At 45.6% G+C, this 19,577-nt stretch overlaps 1 protein-coding gene and 1 long non-coding RNA gene across 3 annotated transcripts in view; one reads left to right on the top strand and one right to left on the bottom strand.

The window, feature by feature from the left end:
* Window positions 1-19,577, top strand: part of LOC146813779 (uncharacterized) — a 303,254-nt gene that overhangs the window by 30,437 nt on the left and 253,240 nt on the right. The window lies entirely within an intron of this gene.
* The window catches only part of MDGA1 (MAM domain containing glycosylphosphatidylinositol anchor 1), a 1,057,897-nt gene continuing 1,039,298 nt past the window's right edge, over window positions 979-19,577 (bottom strand). For both annotated transcript variants that reach the window (XM_085610244.1, XM_085610245.1), the window contains one exon: window positions 979-3,944. In XM_085610244.1, the coding sequence (XP_085466370.1) occupies window positions 3,853-3,944 (92 nt within the window). In that variant the 3' untranslated portion in view covers window positions 979-3,852. The remainder of the gene's footprint in view (window positions 3,945-19,577) is intronic.

Genomic DNA, 19,577 nt, shown 5'->3' with positions numbered 1-19,577 from the left:
ACGGGCATGGTGAGCATAAAAACGATGGATTTAGGCCCAGATCTCTGAACTGGGGTGAATGTATGACATTGTTCTGCATTCTGTCCATCAATAGTTCTTTTTGCAACATGGCTAAAAGACATTGGCAAAGCCATAGCGCTACTATAGATGAAACCTAGTGACAATGCTTGTTTTATTGGTCCCTTTCTGTAACTTCCCGTGTTGCCATCATTTCTTTTTCTCTGTTCCCATTGTTGTGTATGTCAGCCCACACCCCTCTGCAATGGAATGCCCTGCAGACAGAAGAGGGCCATAAACAACTAATTAACCCTTTAGTTGGACCGAGTTCACCGGCCCATAGGACGCAGTGGCAGCCTCCACTTTATTGGTGCAGTTGCTGTAAGTAATGTGTTATTGGGCTACATTTATTATCACTGCTGTGTTATAAAACTCACATTCACACATTTATTACTAATGTGCAAATGTCAAATCCTAATTTATTGCCGCACCACAGCAAAAATGACATGAGAAAAACAATGATTACTGCTACTTAAATTGATGTTAAATTAAATAGAATAAGGCGGTGTATTAGTGAGGTTGTTACCAAAATATGGGTTTTTTGCCTAAGAGAAATATTTAAAAATCAAGAAGATGGCTAGAGGGGAGTCATCAGACTCCTGTCAGCTCCTCTGGCAGTAAGAACTAATTTGCATAAATCCTGAGGAGGCCTTGGGTCTATCTCCATCACTGGGGTAGGCTTTGATATCACTTGTTTTTTTGAGTTGCTTAAATTCATCCACAGAGACCTTGATTAGCCTCTGGCAGCTACATTCTCACCTGGCTACCTGCACAACAATGACTCTGAGCTTCTGATTTGGACAATACTCCCATTGTTACAAGCTATTAGAACAACATAACACAACAAACAATATTGTTATCATTTACACAATTGTAATCAAAGGTGAGTGAGACCGTAAAGGAGAAAAAAAACCCACAAGATTAATTTAAGTATTTTTTTAATTTTATATCTTTATCTTAACATTCTCAGCTGGAGAGGTACATGACACTCTTGACTTATTTGTTCATCAGACTCAAACAATCTATTGTGGCCTGACAGGGTATTTCCAAATACGGAACAAAAATGATACTCCAGGAGCAAATGGTGTAGGTGGGTAAACTCAATGAGCTTCCGCGTGTTCACGGAATGCAAGTCGTTCCGTGTCAGAGTGGAAGCCGACTATTGGCGAATTGACTGGCGTGGAATGTCAAGACCATACCCTTTCACCCATAGCCAACAAAAATAAACTCCTATATGTTCTCCTATATGTACACACACTGGGCAATAAAAGACATGATTGTGTTCGCTCCTGATACAGCAGCACTAAGTGTTCCTTTCGGATGCACATTTGAAATTCTGAAGTAACTTTAAAAGGAGACATCTATACCTTCACCTGTGGTCAGTGGCAGCAAGGATCATCTCCGATAGCATAATTTTCCACTTTCTAAGGTGCCCGTCGCTCTCCGAAGCCACCAAGGGCAGTGTTGCAAGCTTAAGGGGGGTACTAAGTGCTCCTTCAAGTGATGGACTTGACAGTGGAATGAGCATCCATTTTGTGTGCTTGGCTTGTTGGAACAACACTTGTGTAACTGCAGCCATTCCCCCACACATTTCTCCCTCAATCACCTTTAGAAAAGTGGAGTGGATAAGCCATATCTCCATGCCTGAGCCTGTCTGAGTTTGTGCGTCAAGAGGACTCAGGAGGACCTGACCACTGCATGAGTCCAATACGGTCACGGTAGAACCAAAGTATCTCGGCCCAGCTACCAGTTGTGAGTGTGAGCTATGAATATCCTAAATTGGTTTGTTCATGGACGTAAACATCTTTTCAGAACCCAGTAACTTTCCCTATATGTCAAGAGGATCTAAGTGTGCTTTTCCTCTCCTTGTTAAACTATGTTCCTAAGTAATAAGTCCCTCAGATGGTTGAATATGCTGAACACCAAGTGAGGAAATCACTAGTGTAAGAGGGTCACTAGATGCTTCCCAAGTGAAAACCTACAGGTACGGTATAAATAACAGTCTTCTCCAGCTGAGGGTCTTTTGGAACTATGATGTTCCCCCTCCTTCAGTCTTTGAGAGTATGCCTCTTACCTCTTGTTTCTTTGCATACTTCTTTGTTTTACATTCAGTGTACGGTTTATTTTTACTCACACCTTTCAATGCCCCAAGAGTCTGGGAGATCAGACCTACACACTGGAGTACTAGCACTTAACTGGACTCCAGTGACTACACGTGAGCTGCTTCATGGTTCTTATGTTACTTTCTTCAGTTTGCAAGAAGTAACTTCACAAGACATAGAAGGTGCACCTATTCAAATGCATTGTTGTCCTGTTTTACAGCATTCTGGATATTCTGGGTCACATGGGTGACCATGACCATGCAGAGCAACCCCTCACACTGAACTATTTCAGGTTCTACGGGTATTGCAATAGGTTACCTTTAGGAAGAGGCTCAAGTTCTGGTTCCACAATTCTGTCTCTCGATGGGGTGAGCTTCCAGGATCAGTCTCTAACCTGTATCCAAAGACAGGCATTTTTAAAGGGAGGGCACAGAGCAACATGTGCAAATCAATCAATCTTGTGAGTCTAATTATGATCACCCTCTACTCCCTTTAACTTGCGCCCTTCGTCTTTGATGTGATACATTTGGTCCCTACAGACTCCGCACGTCTTTTTGGGTACATCTTTAGAGTCCCTTGTGGCTCGTCTATGCTTTTAAATCCCACCTAACCATTGATTTCACTCTTATTGCACTTGGGTTGACCATGACTCCAAAGCTCACAGGGCAGAAGTGTCTGCACACCAAATCTTTTCCTTCAAAGTACATCAACAAATGGATAAAGACGAGGAAGTTATAATAACAATAAAAATTGCCACGCAGGCTAGAGAGGAGAGCTGGCAACTTTACCTTACACTCCAGAAGTGGTACACCGACACATACTGTCAATGCACCAATCTCCACCTTGCTTCAGGAGCCCAGGTAAATGCACCCTATGCCAGATATTACACAATAGTAAAAAAGGTGCCCATCCTTTACTACTATACCTGCTATTTGGAAATGCAATAACAGGAAAGAGAAGAAAGAGTTCTACAGAGGGCACTTTTTACATTTTCTTCCTGTGACTGTCCAAGGCAAATGACCATACACATTGTCAGGATGCTTCCTTTTCCGCCATCTTCTTTTTGGCCAGCCCCCCTCTTACACCTGAAGTACATGGTTATATGATACATGAGATTACGGAGTATGTAGATGGGGCACACGGAAGCACATGCAGTGGTAGCGGATCTGCGATATATGAGGGTCGCCTGCGAGGCAGGTAGAAAAGAATGGAGATGCCGGCGTCGCTGCAGGCAGCTCTGTGTTGTAGCCATGTCCCTGCGGCTTCTCCAGTTATAGTCCGCCACTGAGAATCAACAGAGCAGCTAGGGGTTCTCCTGGAGAAGATTCTGAAGCAAGTAGTCATAGTTACATAGAAACTTGTGCTTTTGTGTTTGCTTGTGTCAAACAATTAATCTTCCAAAGGAAGTCCAGTCTGTTTTAGAAAAAATGTTTTTCCCCCTGTATTCTTCCTGGTGTTTGAATGTTTCTTTATCCCTTCAATCTCTTCATCTCAGACATGATGACTGTATCAAGGAATCCTTCCATTTCAGAGATGGTTCCTTTTCTTGGTCACACTAGTCGGTCTTTGGTAAGGTTTGGACACTTTGGTGTGCCAATCAGGTGGGAGAAGTAAGGGAGGCGGTAAAGTGACGGTGAGGGACAGGCAAGGAGCTGGGAAGTGTCACTGCGCGGACAGAAGCAGCGGCTTCTAATCATCTGAGCAGCACGTAGAGTATGAATGTCAGTGGTCCACACAGAGAAGCAGAAGGTAGGACTGGAGCGCGGCTCCCAGGAGGCGCAACAGCTGCATGAGAGATAAGAAGAAAAATGATTTCAGAAAACAATCACAAACAGGTGAATCAGCGGGCACTGCTCGGCGGGCTGTGGAAACATGCGGGATGAGTATCCCATGCGCAGCGACAGTAAATGCTGCTATAGCGTATCCTTGTGCCTCAGAGCTCCTTGGTTTTTTACATTAAGAGTCATTGGGTTATCAATAATGATCACATGCATACAATAATAATTATTATTAATCGTTAGCATATATTACTAACAATCACACGCACTGGGAAACAGACGGTCAAAGAATCAATATGATCATCAATTAAACTAAACCAAATTAGGTGGTTAATTTAATGTGTCTACAGTTGTTTCCATCAGCTGCTTGGGAGTAACTTGTAAATCTTCTTACCAAATTCTTCCATAAGATATGTGGGGAAATAAAATGGGCCTAGCATAAAACTCAAATTGTTTACTCTACTCTTTCCCAAAATGAGTTAAATCTAAAAGTGTTTTTAACCCTTTTCAGAAATGTAGTTATATGCATTTGAAGCCTGTTGCTTTTAAGTGTGTATATGCTTTTATGGATGTTCAATCATGGCTCCGAATAAAGCTATATATGACTATGACTATGAGCTATATCTGCCAATCAGTGCACAGAAGCGGTTGACAAGATCTGATAATGTTCATAACGCCACAAGCGATCTTAAATTAAATCTCATGAATTACACAAAATCAATTAGTTCCAGCAGAAACAGACCACTACCATTACTTAATTGGCAAATAAATGCAACCACAAGTTAAATAAAAACAGTCTCCAACATCAGGTCCAGGAAATTGAGGGGTGACTCAGGGCAGAATAATAGGAAAGCAACCAAAAAACCCAGAGCCCCGGACACGATCACAGCGATATCCATAGACGAAGATGGAAAAACCCGATCAGAGGCAAAAGAAATCTTACCAAAAGAGGAAGAAAAAAGGCAGTAGAAAAACATTCAGAACAAAAGATTATGGATTTCTTGAAACCAAAATTCAATGAAATAGGCCGAGGCTAACTGACAAAACCAATAGTTCTAATTCCACCTCCTGTAAACCTTCCCGGCATTCCAGAGCATGGAGGTTGTGGATGACACAAAGGTTCAGAACATCACAACACCCCAGTGCTATCTTTCTTAAAATCGCCCCCCCCCCACACAGTAACAACCAACCTGGGCAATCCCAACCCCACAGGAACAGTCCGTTCAAACAACTAGTCAAATACTCTGAATTACAAGAGCAACCTCTGATAGAATTCTTGGATCATCAACGAGACCCTGAAAGAGGAGAATTAAGCTTAATACAACAACAATTATCTTCCACATCTGTGGGGAAAAAAGTCTACACCCAGACTCCACCATAGTTAGCTTGAGCCTGTTTGTCACTCATGGGCACAGCCCGCTGCCAAATGCAAACAACTGTTATATAAAGCCAAATCTCCTTTAAGTCCAATTAAACTATCAATACTGGACATGCATTTTAAAACCATGGAATTATGTGATTAGTCTCACAAACTTTCTTTAAGTAACACTGCACTACTGTCAAACGTATCTGCAAGGAGGTCCCTGAGCAAAAGCCCCGCAAAGATGGCGGAGGAGGAACACGACATCGTTCGAGATCCCTCGGCCCACTCTATAAATCACAACAACTCAGCACAATGGAGGCAGTATCATCGGCTGTCCGTTTTCAATCTGACAAACAGGAAATCCAGGTAGATCGCCTCAATACACTCGCCCTTTATCTATCCGGTATTGATAGACGATTGGCGCTGTTGAATGATCTGACCCACAGGGCCCAGGATAATTGCTACATCCAACAAACCACTTATCAATGCTCAACTTTGCTGCACAAGCTACAGGCAATACCAAACATTTTGCCAAAGATTTTTCAAGAAGTCAAATCCCAATCAAAAAGCTGCCAGGGAAATTCTGGGCAACAGGAAATGACCCACCAGATCTATCTTCAACTCCTGCAGCTTCACCTCTGACCCTCTCATCACAAACTAAACCAAACATTGCAAACGCCGCACCTGCTGATTCAAGGCCAGTGGACAGAAAAGTCTAAAACCTACTGTAGTTCAGTAAGAAAGCAATTGCCAAGGTGAAGACCATCATTAAAGGACCCACTAACATCAAAAGCTATCAGAAAAGACTCAGGAAAATACATAAAAACAAAAAGTAGACCAACATCATGGCATTTGCCAATTATTATTTTGTAAAAAAGAAGGAGGAGATAACTCAACTACAGATTCTAATCACGAGCAAACAGGAACACCACCTCTGGTTAAAGAACAAAGCCAAGACAATTCATCGACGACCCAAGGCAAACAAATCATGGCTAATGTCCAAATCTTTACATCACAAAGCCAGGATAAATTCCACACTACTCATGGCAAACAAGAACGGGCCGATGCACCGTACAGTGGAAACCAGGGTCCACCAGCACAGGCCCAGAAAGCAAATCTTCTCATCGTAATAGAGAGCCGTCAGCCTAATATGACTGAAGTCAAACCTCAGGCATCAAATTTTGCCATCCACACAGCATTTGTAGTAGAGGGTGTAACCCTCCACCAGGATATGATGCTGGTCTGGGCACAAACACAGGAATCGAACAATGGAACATTGAGAAAACGCCACCTACCAAGTTACTGCTCATCCCCGATTAAACATCAAGAGGGGCATTCGACCTTTTAAATAGAGGTGCGGTTTTAAAACTAATAAAGCAAATCACAGCACTTGCCCGCCTCAACTCATCCCACCTAAAGGCAGTGGAATTGCAACTACATCCCTACTTAAGTGAGCAGGAACCAACCCTAGCTACTTGGGCTACAAGTGACATCGCAAACCAAGCGGTTCATCACCAGGACCTCTTCCACAAATGGGAACTGAGTTAAGGAGGCCAGAGCCACCGAGCTACCCAGGCCCATTGTTACCTACAAATCCGCTTCATGGCAGCCCAAGCGCAAGATTATCTAGACCAACAAGTTCACCAAAAAGACACCCCGTCCCTAGGGGCAGAGTTTCCATCTACCAACCTGTCAATTATAACAATATTAAATCTGGAAAGAAAGGGCCCTCAAAGCACTTCACAATGTCCCCTATGGATGAGAAAACGTATGAATGGTCCTGGCTGCTGTAAGCCGTAGATACAAGTCGGTCCTGATGAACACTACGTCTCAGCCGAGCCAGACCTCATTCAAATCTGTTCTTGGAATGTACATGGATTTGGCAAAAACTTCCCTGAATAGAGATACAATGGACTACCTTCAAAATTTGGATATCATACTACTACAGAAACATGGAGCCTCAAATCAACACCAGTAATAGGATATACGTAACATCACATCCCCGCAGTGAAGATCTCATGTTAAGGGCATCCGAGGCGGGCATTTCTACCCTTATTTCAAGAAATATAGATGGCCACAGGAAAATACAGATCTAGTGGCCAAGTGGCTCCCACTGTTAAAGTAGAAACTAAAGGTCAGCACAAACATCGAAAAGATCTCTTCCTTCTAAATCGATACATCCATCAATGCAAAGCAAAGAAGGCGGAGAGGGCCACAACCTTGATAGCACTGATAAAAAGCTTGTAAAAAGTACATTAAAATTTGAATTTCTAGTTACTGGGGAGTGTAACATCAGACTTAGTCAAACTCCATCCGCTTTGCATTCATTTCCCTCACAGCAAATCAAGACACCAAGCTGCAATGAGTTCTCTCAACGTACATCAAAGCTAGCAAGCCAAGACCTAAACATCTTAAACAACAACTTCATAGAAGATACGCCGGCAGCAATAACCATTCTCAATGGTCGCACCCGTTCAATCATCGACTATACTTTAATAAACATTGATTCAATTTCCCGGTTTAAGCCTTTTCAAATCGACCCATGTCCTGAAAATGATAATTTTCCCCAGGTACTCAAAATATAATCTGCATCCTCTCATCTGATGGCAACAACCAGCTTAAGGTCACATCCTAATAGCTTCAACTTAAAGAGATTTAAATGGCCAGGCTCGGATACAGAGGAAATGATGGCTCTGGTTCATATCCTCGTAGATAATACCCAGGGCGAACACAAACAAGCGGGAAGGACCAAATAAGCAACCTAGTTACTGCATTCGCAATCCGCCCAATTACACCCAACAAGAAAAATCGGCCTCCCTACGCCCCCAAACACAGTAGTGTTATACGAAAGGGCTGCGTGAAATACAAAAAATAAATCAAGATAAGTAAGAAGGCACTCTCAGCAGGGCCAGACTGGCTACTGGGTTTCCCTAATAAACACTGCAAAACAAATGTGTAAATAAGTACACTTTAAAGCTATTTGTTTTGCATTGTTTGTTTAGAAGTTCCGGCAGCTCCCCAGCAAGAAAATCAGCCCCTCCGCAGTGTACCTGGACCACACCCTACCACCCCAGCAAAAACCGCCCTGTAGCCAGTCGGGCCTTGACTCTCAGAACCCAAAACTAGGCAAAGTGCTCGATAGAACACTACTCCGGCAGCTGACGAAAACTTAGAACTAAGAATCCTGGCTAGCAAAAAGAATCTAGCAGGAAGGTATATGGAATAAGCTCATACAGGCTAGTAAGCAATCCAACCGCAAACAATTTTGGGGTAAGATAAACAGGCTGGCCTTGGGTCAAGCCCGTCACCATAACGCCGGAATCTCCGACAATGCCTTAGTGTCCCACATTCGCAACATATACTCCTCACTAGCGGTCATACTTGCTGGAGATAATAGTCCAAATAGAATAAAAACAGGAATACTAGAGCTCGACGCTGCTGGGGGACAGCAGGATTACCGACAGAGTCCAGTAGACTCTGCATCACTGTCAACACCTGGAAGACTCAAACTCTGAGGCCTCCTATAGAATTCTATCAGCTCTACAAAACGTCAGCACCCATACTGACCTTGAAGAGCCACTAACAGACGTAAAGCGCCTGGAGAGGATACTACACAAACTGAAGTCTGAGGGGGCTCTGGGCCCCAACGGTCTTACAGATGCACTCTTTACTGGGATGCGGCCCAGAGTGATTACCAGAGGCTGAGATTAATTCAAGCATTCCATCCATCACTGTTTTGTATACTTTAATTTGTGGCCCTAATTGGGACGGGTATGCCCAGAAGTGGGTCCTGTGCACAGTGTGCCACTGGAACCAGGCCATACCCAGCTGATGAGCCTAAACCAAGAGCAAAACCGGTCCTAGGCTGCTTGTGTTCTGGTTCAGGGTGGACCTGGCTTGTCAGTTTGGTGTGAACTGTTCCCATTAGATCAGGATCAAGACTGATTTGCATATAGCTGGGCCCAACTGAGGTGGCATAGTGTGTCCAATAACGATGGACTGAGATGCGGCCTCGAGTGACTACCAGTGGATGAGATTAATTCCAGCATTCCATCCATTGAAGTTTGTATACCATATCAAACCCCGCGTTATGGTTTCCACTGCACTGGCTCCCAGAAGATGCTGGGATGAAAGTTATGATGCTCTGCAGCATTCAGAAAGGATTCTGGAGCAAAGGCCCACAAAACCTGCAAACACTGGCCCCGCATTATCCCCGAAAACACAAACCTTCCTTCAGCAACTGCCCATCTGATCTCCCAAGTGGACGAAACAGAGAGGAAGAGCCCTAGGCGTACAGGTCCCAGAGTTCGTAATGCCCTTCGAACACTCTTGGCCCTATCTTGAGATCTGAACACAATCGTGAGCAGCTCAGGTACCTTCTTAAAATGGCGTACTCACAGGGAACGGGGTCTGAGCCGGAAAAGTATCCTCGCTCCCTTCCCTCCACTTATCTGTATTTGTGTCATCATTGTAAGCGCACTGAAGTAGCCAAAGGCAAAATGAAGCACTTTCAAAATATGTGAACAAATACATCAAAGGCACCACTGACACTGTCAAGGTCAGACTAAACAGGCCTACCCCTGCCAGCGCCACAGGAAGCCGCCGCAGCAGTCTCAAGGGATGGAATGCAGCGCAAGCCATGCCAATGCTAGACAAGGCGACCTTGGCACTGCCAATGCAAAGCTGCCCCAAGCCCCCAGGTGAGTCTCTCGAGACACACAACAAGGTCTGCTCCACCGAGGAGTGATTTTACTGTCAGCAGAGCAGCACTTGTTTGCCATTTTAAATTCATACACATAACCTGAAATCATAATCCAGAGTAGAAAAAAAGGTGTTAAACTAGCTTCTCCTTGACAGGTTGGCTTACAAGCAGCGCGACATATTTAACAGCATCACAACCACCTTCTGGAAAGACTGCCTGAAGAGAAACACAGTCCCCCGAGTGCCATTCCCCCCTGTCACTCCAGGGAGGGCTGACACTGTGCCAGCCTCCTTTACATACAAACTGCTGCATTAGCTGGCAGCACAGACAGACACAGGAGGGGGTCTGATCTTCACGGCCAGAGAGAGAGGAGGTGGAGCGGTAAACAGGATAGAAGGAGAAAGAGATGTAAACAAGCATTGGCAAAGCCAACAGTGCTTGCTGTTGACAACAAGCACTGCCAGAGCCAATAGGCCTGGCTTGAAATTGAAAATGTATGCCTGTTGTGTACAATCGACAGGACATCAATACAAGTACACAGGTTTATTGTCTGGAGCCGCGCAGTCCATCACGTCTACTCATCTCTCTATGCAGCTGTAAACTACTCATACCCAGTAACTACATTCCAGTGCTGGAACGTAGCCCTCGCGTCATTACCTAGCAACCCCACAACAAGGAAGAAACATAACACATCCCCCTCTTTTCATTAAAACAAACAAAGTAGAAGAAAACAAAAAAAACTACAGGTTCTATACAAGGTAATACCATGAATTCTAAACAACAAAGGGCCAGATGTAGGTGGCCAAATACCGATCGCTAACGCTGAAATTCGCAATGTAGGTGACTTTAAACCTACTAGCAAAATAAGTAATCGAAAAATTTGCGATTCCTTATTTTGCTCTTGCATTTAAGGAATCGCAAATTGCGATTCCTTAAATGCAATGTAGATAGCACAAAAGAAAGTGCACTTTAGGCTTAAGGAATCGCTAATTACCACCAACTTCAAGTTGGTGGTAATTAGCGATTTCTTGAAAAAAAGCACTTTTTTGCTTTTTTTAAAGTGCCATGTGGCACACATTCATGCCCTTCTTAGGGCATGTATGTGCACCACATGTGCACACATGCACATTTCAGGGATGCAACAGGGTGTCCTTTTGACACTCTGGCACCCTTGAAATAGCTCCCGCTATTTGTGATTCCTTAATACCGAATCGCAAATAGTGAATATATTCCCATTCATTCCTATGGGCCTCCTGGCCCATAGGAATGAATGGGTAGTTATTCCTTATTAACGAATCTCAATTTGCGATTCGTTATTAAGGAATTGTTAGGAATCGCTAATATTTTAGTGATTCCTACCTACATTCAATTTAGCGAGTCCTTAATAGCGATTCGGTAAAAATCGCTATAAAGGGCTCGCTAAATTGAATTTACCTACATCTGGCCCACCATAATGTGTGGTACCTGCTGATCGGCCAGTGTGAGCGTGGTGGAATGTTGGATGTCTGTGAGAGTCAGTTGGAGGATGGGCTGAGCAGCAGGAAAGCTGCTCCTGGAGGGCTCGTCATTGTAACTACTTAATAAACCATTTTACCTAATCTACACCTGGACGACTGGACATCATTTATATTACAACATTATGCAATGGAATTCTAATAACAAAAAAATGATCTACAAGGAAACAATCTAAAATAACAAGAATATCATTTAGAACCATGAGCATCTACACCTTCAAACTCATAATCTTCCAACCATTTAAAAGGCCTCCTTGTTCTCACCACATAATTTCTTACACCATTCCCACATCCAGCCACAGAAACTTCCTGCCTGTTTTGACCATCCACAACTTCCTGTCCAACGCCATCCACTTCCGTATCATCATCCCTGCTTACGCTCCTCTCCCCTCCATCTAGATTAACATCTGATTCCAAACACCAAAAATCCTCCTCAAAACTACATGTAGGAAATTCATTCCATATCTCCTTGGAACCTAAAGCAATTCCACACCTTTCCACTCCTAAGTCTATCAGCATTGCGGAGAACTTCTACTACCTCTTTTGGTTCACAAAATTGACCATCTTTCTTCTTGTCTTTGCCAGGCCTCTTCACACGATCCCAGTTACCTACTTCAATGCTGACCAGTTTGACTCCGTGTTTCTCATCATCATACTCTTTTATTTTAGAATGCCTTTCCATCAACCTACTTCGAACTGACTCCAAAGACCAATGTTAGATTCCAATATCATGCAACCAACCAGGATTATACTTTGACCTGGGATTACGCCGTCTCATAATCACAACGAGAGATTATCCAGTAGCATCATTTTTAGTCGCTCTGTACGCCCACACTGCCTTACACAATTGCACTGCACAATCCACACTATTCAAAAAAGCAGAGTGCATCACCCCCTTGACAACTTGGTTGAAACTATCGACACCACCACCTCCACTGGGATTATACAAGGAAGTAGTTCTGTGTACTACTCCCACCTTCCGGTAGTAATCCGTGGCTTCATTCGACAGGAATTTTACACCGCTGTCACTAAGCACAGAATTTGGTAAACCCTATGAGACAAATACCTTATCCATAAATTCCAACACGGCGACTGTATCAATTTTCTCAACCACCTTGAAAACAAATCCAAAACTACTATAACATACCTTTGGTCCACACCAACTGGACCGAAAAGGTAAATGGCAACAGAATCCCGTGGATATCTAGGAGGGCAGCTCGCAGACATTGGTGGTCGCAAGGTTTGTAATGTTCTATATGCAGAAATACAACTCTTACAATTGATCACGTACCTCTCAAATTCAGCACCCACCCCTGGCCACCAGAACAGATCTCTTACCACATTCTTTGTTGTTACAATTCCAAAATGGCCCTTGTGACATATTGGATGATCGACTTACGAAAGCCCAGAGGAGGAACATACCTCTCCCCTCCTAAGATAGTATCATTATCCACTGTCAGTTGCGGCCTAACCTCCCATAAAGGCCTGAGTTCGGAGCTAAATGTCTTCTTGTTAGCCCAATTACACTGAATGCACTCCCTAACTTGTTTCAGCGCTTCATCCCTTTCACACTCAGCTAACCATTCCTCCGTGCTCACAGCATGATCACCATTACATGCACACATGCAACCTGAAAGTTGATCCATGCATCATCTTTGCACTCCTCCAGTTTTGTAGGCAACCTAGACAGACAGCCTGCTAAAACACTGTCCTTGCCAGGTAAATATACCACTTTGTGGATGCAATCCAGCATTTGAATGGACAACCTGGCAATTCTTGCCGATGCCCCGACTGTGGTAAGAAGTTTAACCAAAGATTTATGATCACACATTATCATGACAGTTTTGTCCGATACAAAAGCTCTAGAGTGGTTTCAAGCCCACTCACATGCAGGTGTTTCCATCTCAATTGCAAGGTATTTTACTTCAGGTGGAGTTAATTCCCGAGAGGCAAAGGAAACAATAAATTCCTTTTGATACTTGTCTCTTTGGGATAAAACAGTTCCAATTCCCTTTCCGCTGGCATCGGTACTGATACAACTGTCCAAATTAGGGCCAAAACATTCCAAAGCTTGCACCGTGTTGATGGGCGAAGTGATAGACTCAAATTCCTCCAGCAAGAGGTAGACCATTCAAACTTCACTTTATTTTTTAGCAATTGTCTCATATGGAAACTCCTTGATGCAAAATGTGGAATACATTTTTAACAATATCCCATCAGGCCTAGGAAGGACCTCAACTTGTCCTTACAACTTGGAGCAGGAGCTTGTTTAATAGCATTGACTAAAGAAGCCTGAGGTTTAACACCTTCCACCCCGATCTCATGCCGCAAGTATGATACTTCAGCAAACTTATTTTTGGCATGTTCTACAGTGAGGCCATTGTTACCCAGAATGTCCATGACATTCCTTAACCTGGCATCGTGAACGTTTCCGTCTTCCCCAAACACCAGAATATCATCCTGGAAAAATCTAATTCCAGGTTCTTAGCTAAAGAGATTAAACATTAGTCTCTTAAAGACAATGGCTACCGACAGCCGCCAAATGGTGTAATAAAAGCAGTATATTTAATTGAATCTGGTTTTAGGGAAATCTGGTGGTATGCGGCCGAAAAATCAATAGAGGAAAATAATTTAGCACCTTTTAAACTACTCACCATCTCATTAATCTTTGGCAACGGAAATAGGGTCAATCACAATATTATTGCTGAGATGGCGCAAATCCACACATAGGCGAATCTTTCCGTTGCTACGTTGTGCCACAACTACCGAAGAAACCATTCAGAACATTCAATAGGCTCGATAACCCCAATAGAACCAGCTTATCCAATTCAGGGGATCCCTCCTCTCTTAGCATAAAAGGGATGTGCCTAACTTTATGTGCTTTAGGTTCAGAACTACTTTTAAGAACAATTTGGTGTTCAAAATCCTTCAGGTTTTCTAATGTTGCACTGAACACCTTCAGAAACTATTGGAACACCGTGTTAGCAATATTCAATCCCTCATCCACAACCTCAACTTGATTGTTGCTGTTGGGGGTCCAAAATTACATGTAATTTGCCTTGGTCAACCCAACCCAAAACAGGTGGACCTTCTTTCGCACATGCACTCTTACCTCTGAATATGAATGCAAACCATCTTTACCCTAACACATCGATCATTTCTCCAGTATAACCGAGGTTGTATATCCGGTTCACACAAACATCCTCCAACCCTTCCAACAAATTTGCTCCTCCACAGACCCTCATTAAAAATGGTATATGCTGAGCCGAATCAGCCAACATTTGGATTCCAACGCCACCCACACTTAGCATGCACTCAGGCTTTTTCACGGTGACTCCTTCTCGTATGTTGAGAATTAGCTTGTTGGAGAGATTCAGAGCATCAGATCTGTCATCATTGTACCCCACTTCTTCTTCGTTGTGTTGCCCTCCATCCTCATGTGTGCGTTTCACGCCACTTCTCTTTTTCTTGCACACTTTGGCGAAATGCCCAATAATATCACAGCTGCTGCATTTTTGTTTGAAAGCCGGGCAATTCTTCCTAGATGCCAGATGGTTCCTGCTATCGCACCTATGACACCTTCCTCCGACATTAGCATTAGATTTAGGGTAAGCATTGAAGAACTTCACTTTGGATTTTGCATGGATTTTGGTAAGAACATCCATTTCTTTCCCTTTACCAAAACCTCTGTAGCACATCTTCCTGATAGCTCACCCTTGCGCACAATGCTTATGACATCATCAAGGGGGGAATCACCATGAGCCCATAACCTCTCTTGTATGGCTTGGTTGTTAGTACACATAACTGGTCTCTGACTGATCCAAAGACTCTCCCTCATTTTGCTTGTGCTGAAGATATTTATATCTCATTATGCCAATACACAGGGGCAGCTCCTCCACGTGGGCGGAGGAGCGTCGCTCCACTGCTTTCTCGCAGTGTGAGAAGCAGAAGCATAAAATGGTCAAAATACCATTTTATGTTTTTGCTTCTCGCACTGCGAGAAAACAGAAGAAGGGTTTGGTTGGGGGCAGGGGGCGGGGAGGAGTGGCTAGCCCAATGTCGTGGGCGCTGATTGTTTGGTCGGCTCTAGGGACTACCTAACCAGTTATGCACACTCTCCCGTTTTCTCCATGTAGGCTGCATGCAGCCTGCATGGAGAAAATGGCCTCCCCATAGACGCCTGTACGGTCGGCGTCCCAGCCAATCACAACGCTGCCATTGCAGTGTTGTGATTGGCTTAGGGGAGGGAGGCTGCCTGTGGCTGCTTCCTGTGAGCAGAGAGAGGAGACGCGACACGGGACTGGAGGCGAAGGTAAGTTTTATATATTTTTTTTTTATTAAATTAAACCCTCTCCTCCACGCGCGATCCCTCCCCCCCCCACCCCCCCCCCACCTGCAAGTCATGCCGGCTGCGACTGCCAATGCACACTTTAGGCACAAAATACATGTTAAATCCTTCAATGCCGCTAAGAAAACATTGTAATCTCCTACTACAGGAGCTTTAGACATTTGATTATACACTTTCAATCCATATCGACCAAGGGAATGTAATAAAAATATCTTCTTATGTACCGCTGGCATTTTTTCATATTCAGCCATAGCAGCAATATAGTTCAGGAAATAATCTTTCCATTCTGCCCACTTGAGAGTGGGTTCGCATCCTGAAGGCCAGAAAGCATGTGGTGTAGAAATGGAAAAGCTCTGTGTAGCCATCATTTCTTCCAAACTCTGAAGAACTGAAGAACTCACAAATCTAAATCTTAAATTAGTCTCAGAGTGTTCTGTGTTGACAACATAGCGGGGAACGTTTTACTACAATCCCATGCTTTTAAGTCAGAATAGTAGTGTAGTCTGCATTCTTGCCGCGCTATGATACAGCCACACTTCAGTCAAATGGTAAATTGAAGTGTTTTCGTTTTTTTTTTTTTTTTACTTCTGTTGGTTTTTTTCCCCGACTTAGTGCCCCAATAACTGTTGCAAACAACTGTGATACTCCGATACTCCGTCTCCGATATGCCGAAGTGCCGTTGTGAAGAATCGAAAGATTTCCCAAAATGTGCACCCTGCAGCAATAGCAAAGAAGGGACTACTTTGTTCACTTGTAACCATCCATCGCATGCTATTGGCTGAGCCAAGCAGCTTTGGACTGCCCTTCCTGCCAATGCCTTAAGGAGGCTCACCCAAACCAGCCAATGGCTGAAGAAGGCTGACCAAAAGTCGCTTTCTGTATATAAATGTTCTTGTATTTGTTGTGAGGTGTGGGGTGTGAAGTGGTAACAGTAGTTTTCGCCAGACATCTAGCACTCTCTGTAGCGAGACATGGAAAGGTGCGGACCTCCCTGCCAATCAGATGATGGGAGTGCGCCCCCTTCTGTCTCACATGAGCCAGGGCTCAGCCTGCTGGTCTCCTGCACTCAGAACCCAAATCAAGACCTGCGAAGCTACACAGCCCCTAAGCTAACCACTGAAACAGCATAGGTACAAGAAGTCCCATCAATGTAGAGGCACTTCTGCCCGAAAAGGACCCCCCCACACACACACACTAAAAGGCTCACAGACAGAGGGCGCCTCCTTTCCTTTCAGGAACCAGTCAGCCCTCTACATCGACATGGCTCCCCGAGAGTTATTGAATCTTGCTCCAAACGAAAGCCAAGAGCTGTCAGGATGGTCAGTTGTGCGGCGTGAAGCAGCCCCTGGACAGGAGCAGACAAGCTCAGCACTTTTAGCCCAAGCTGAGGAGTGTCCACACCATCTGCTGGAGCAAGAGAGGGAACCTTTTACTGTTGACTATTCTTGAGGTGGGAGGGGCTCTGGGCCTGGTTGACTTACAGGGCACATTTAGCCAGAGGGAGGGTTGGGTGGGAAGGGCACTCAGTCTGTTCCCTGCCATGTGTATGTGGTTTCAATCAATCAGCGCAGTACTGTCACCCCTGGGGGTATCTGGGCGCTATGGATGCAACATCAGAATAAAGTTCAGAAACTTGAAGAGAGAGGCAAAATAAAGGGCAGAACGAGCAGAAGAATGGGCAGAACGAGCAGAAGAGGCCGAATATAGGTTAGAAACTAGCAGAAAGAGGAAAAATAGAGGGCAGGAGCGAGCAGAGAAGAGGCAGAAAACGAGCAGCGGAGGCACAAAACGGAAGGCAGCAGAGGGTAGCAGACTGCGGGCAAGCTGGACAGGAGGACGGTCACCCGGGGAGCAGGCCCGAGGACCTGCTCGATCCTGGTGTATCCCACCCTGGAGCCAGGCCAGATGCCAGCCTAGACATATCAGACACAGGCATCATAGAGATGGCAGCAGAAGCAGCACCCCCCCAGGCGCGCAACACCCATTGGACTCAAAGGGCTTCAGCCCCCCCCCCCCACCCCCCCCCCCCTCCCCCGTCGTGTGTGGCAGCCCGGGATGAGACACCTTCCTGGGCAAAAAAAGCAGCCGCACTCGAGCACTTCACAGGTCTTTAAAAGACCATTTGCATGTTAATGAGGCCTTGCTGTTGTTTCACCCCTTCTAAGAGCCCCTGCAGCTCCACTCTGCCTATTGCTTAAAGTTCAGCCCCCCCCCCCCCGACATTTTTGCTCAGCCCCCACCGAAATTTGGCTCTAGTTGCGCCTCTGCACCCCCCTCACTGTGACCCACAGACTTGCACCTCATTGCCCAAGAGACTGTTCCATTACCCATAGCTACTGGGCGGCCCCAGAATCAAGCGGCCACGAGGACAGGCGGACTGGGTATCCTAGACAGCCTGGCATCAGAAATGCCCTTGGGCTACAGCATCCTGCATCTGTGGGGTCCGCTGGGGTGGTGTATTTGCCATGTACCCCTGAATGAACATCTGCGTGCGGCTGGAAGGTCAGGAACCCCGATAAAGGCGCTACATTGATCTGGTGTCTGTGGTGCAGACGGAGGGGGGATATTGTTGGTCACTTCCAGGACCACCCAGCAGCAGGTGCAGGGGCTGTGCACTGTTTACTGTGGTTGGTGAGGGTCGACTCCCGCCGACTGCAGTGCACACCCAGGTTTGGGTCAGTGAGCTCACCCCTTCTCACATACAACTGACCCCGGTCCTGTGGCCCTCGAGCCACACAAGGGGGTCCAGGAGGGACTAGGAACCAGTGAGCGGAAAAGGGGGAAGTGGTGGATTAGAGGAAACAGAAAGGGAGGGGTGAGAGCAGCACAATGAAAACAAATGAGGGGGAGGGACGAGAGGAGCTGGGGTGGAGAGGAAATGGGAAGGAGGTGAGAAAAGGGAAGACGAAATAGCGAGAGGCGTGAGGGAGCGCAGAGGACATAGAGGGGGAGGAACGAGAGAGGCAAAGAGGATACAGCGAGGGAGGAGTGAGAGGAATTTAAAGACAATAGGAAGAAAAAGAGAGGCTGATGAAGTGGAAAGGGAAGGGTGAAAGGAGCATTGAGGTACCAGGAAAAGAGCGGAAGGGCATAAAGGAAATAGGGCTAGAGAACGAGGGCAGAGAGCGAGAGGGCAGAGAGGGCAGAGAGCGAGAGGGCAGAGAGGGCAGAGAGCGAGAGGGCAGAGAGCGAGAGGGCAGAGAGCGAGGGCAGAGAGTGAAGTGAGAGTGAGAGGGCAGAGAGTGAGGTGAAAGGGCAGAGAGTGAGGTGAGAGTGAGAGGGCAGAGAGTGAGGTGAGAGAGTGAGAGGGCAGAGTGAGAGGGCACAGAGTGAGAGGGCACAGAGTGAGAGGCCAGAGAGCGAGAGAGGCTAGAGAGCGAGGGCAGAGAGTGAGAGGGCAGAGAGTGAAGGCAGAGAGTGAGAGGGCAGAGAGTGAGAGGCCAGAGAGCGAGAGGGCAGAGAGTGAGAGGGCAGAGAGTGAGGGCAGAGAGTGAGAGGGCAGAGAGTGAGAGGGCAGAGAGTGAAAGGGCAGAGAGTGAGAGGGCAGAGAGTGAGAGGGCAGAGAGTGAGAGGGCAGAGAGTGAGGGCAGAGAGTGAGAGGGCAGAGAGTGAGAGGGCAGAGAGTGAGAGGGCAGAGAGCGAGAGGGCAGAGAGTGAGGGCAGAGAGTGAGGTGAGAGGGCAGAGAGCGAGAGGGCAGAGAGCGAGGGCAGAG

Source organism: Triturus cristatus, chromosome 6, assembly GCF_964204655.1.
Source record: "Triturus cristatus chromosome 6, aTriCri1.1, whole genome shotgun sequence".
Taxonomy (NCBI): domain Eukaryota; kingdom Metazoa; phylum Chordata; class Amphibia; order Caudata; family Salamandridae; genus Triturus; species Triturus cristatus.
This window is presented reverse-complemented; position numbering and strand designations above follow the sequence as displayed.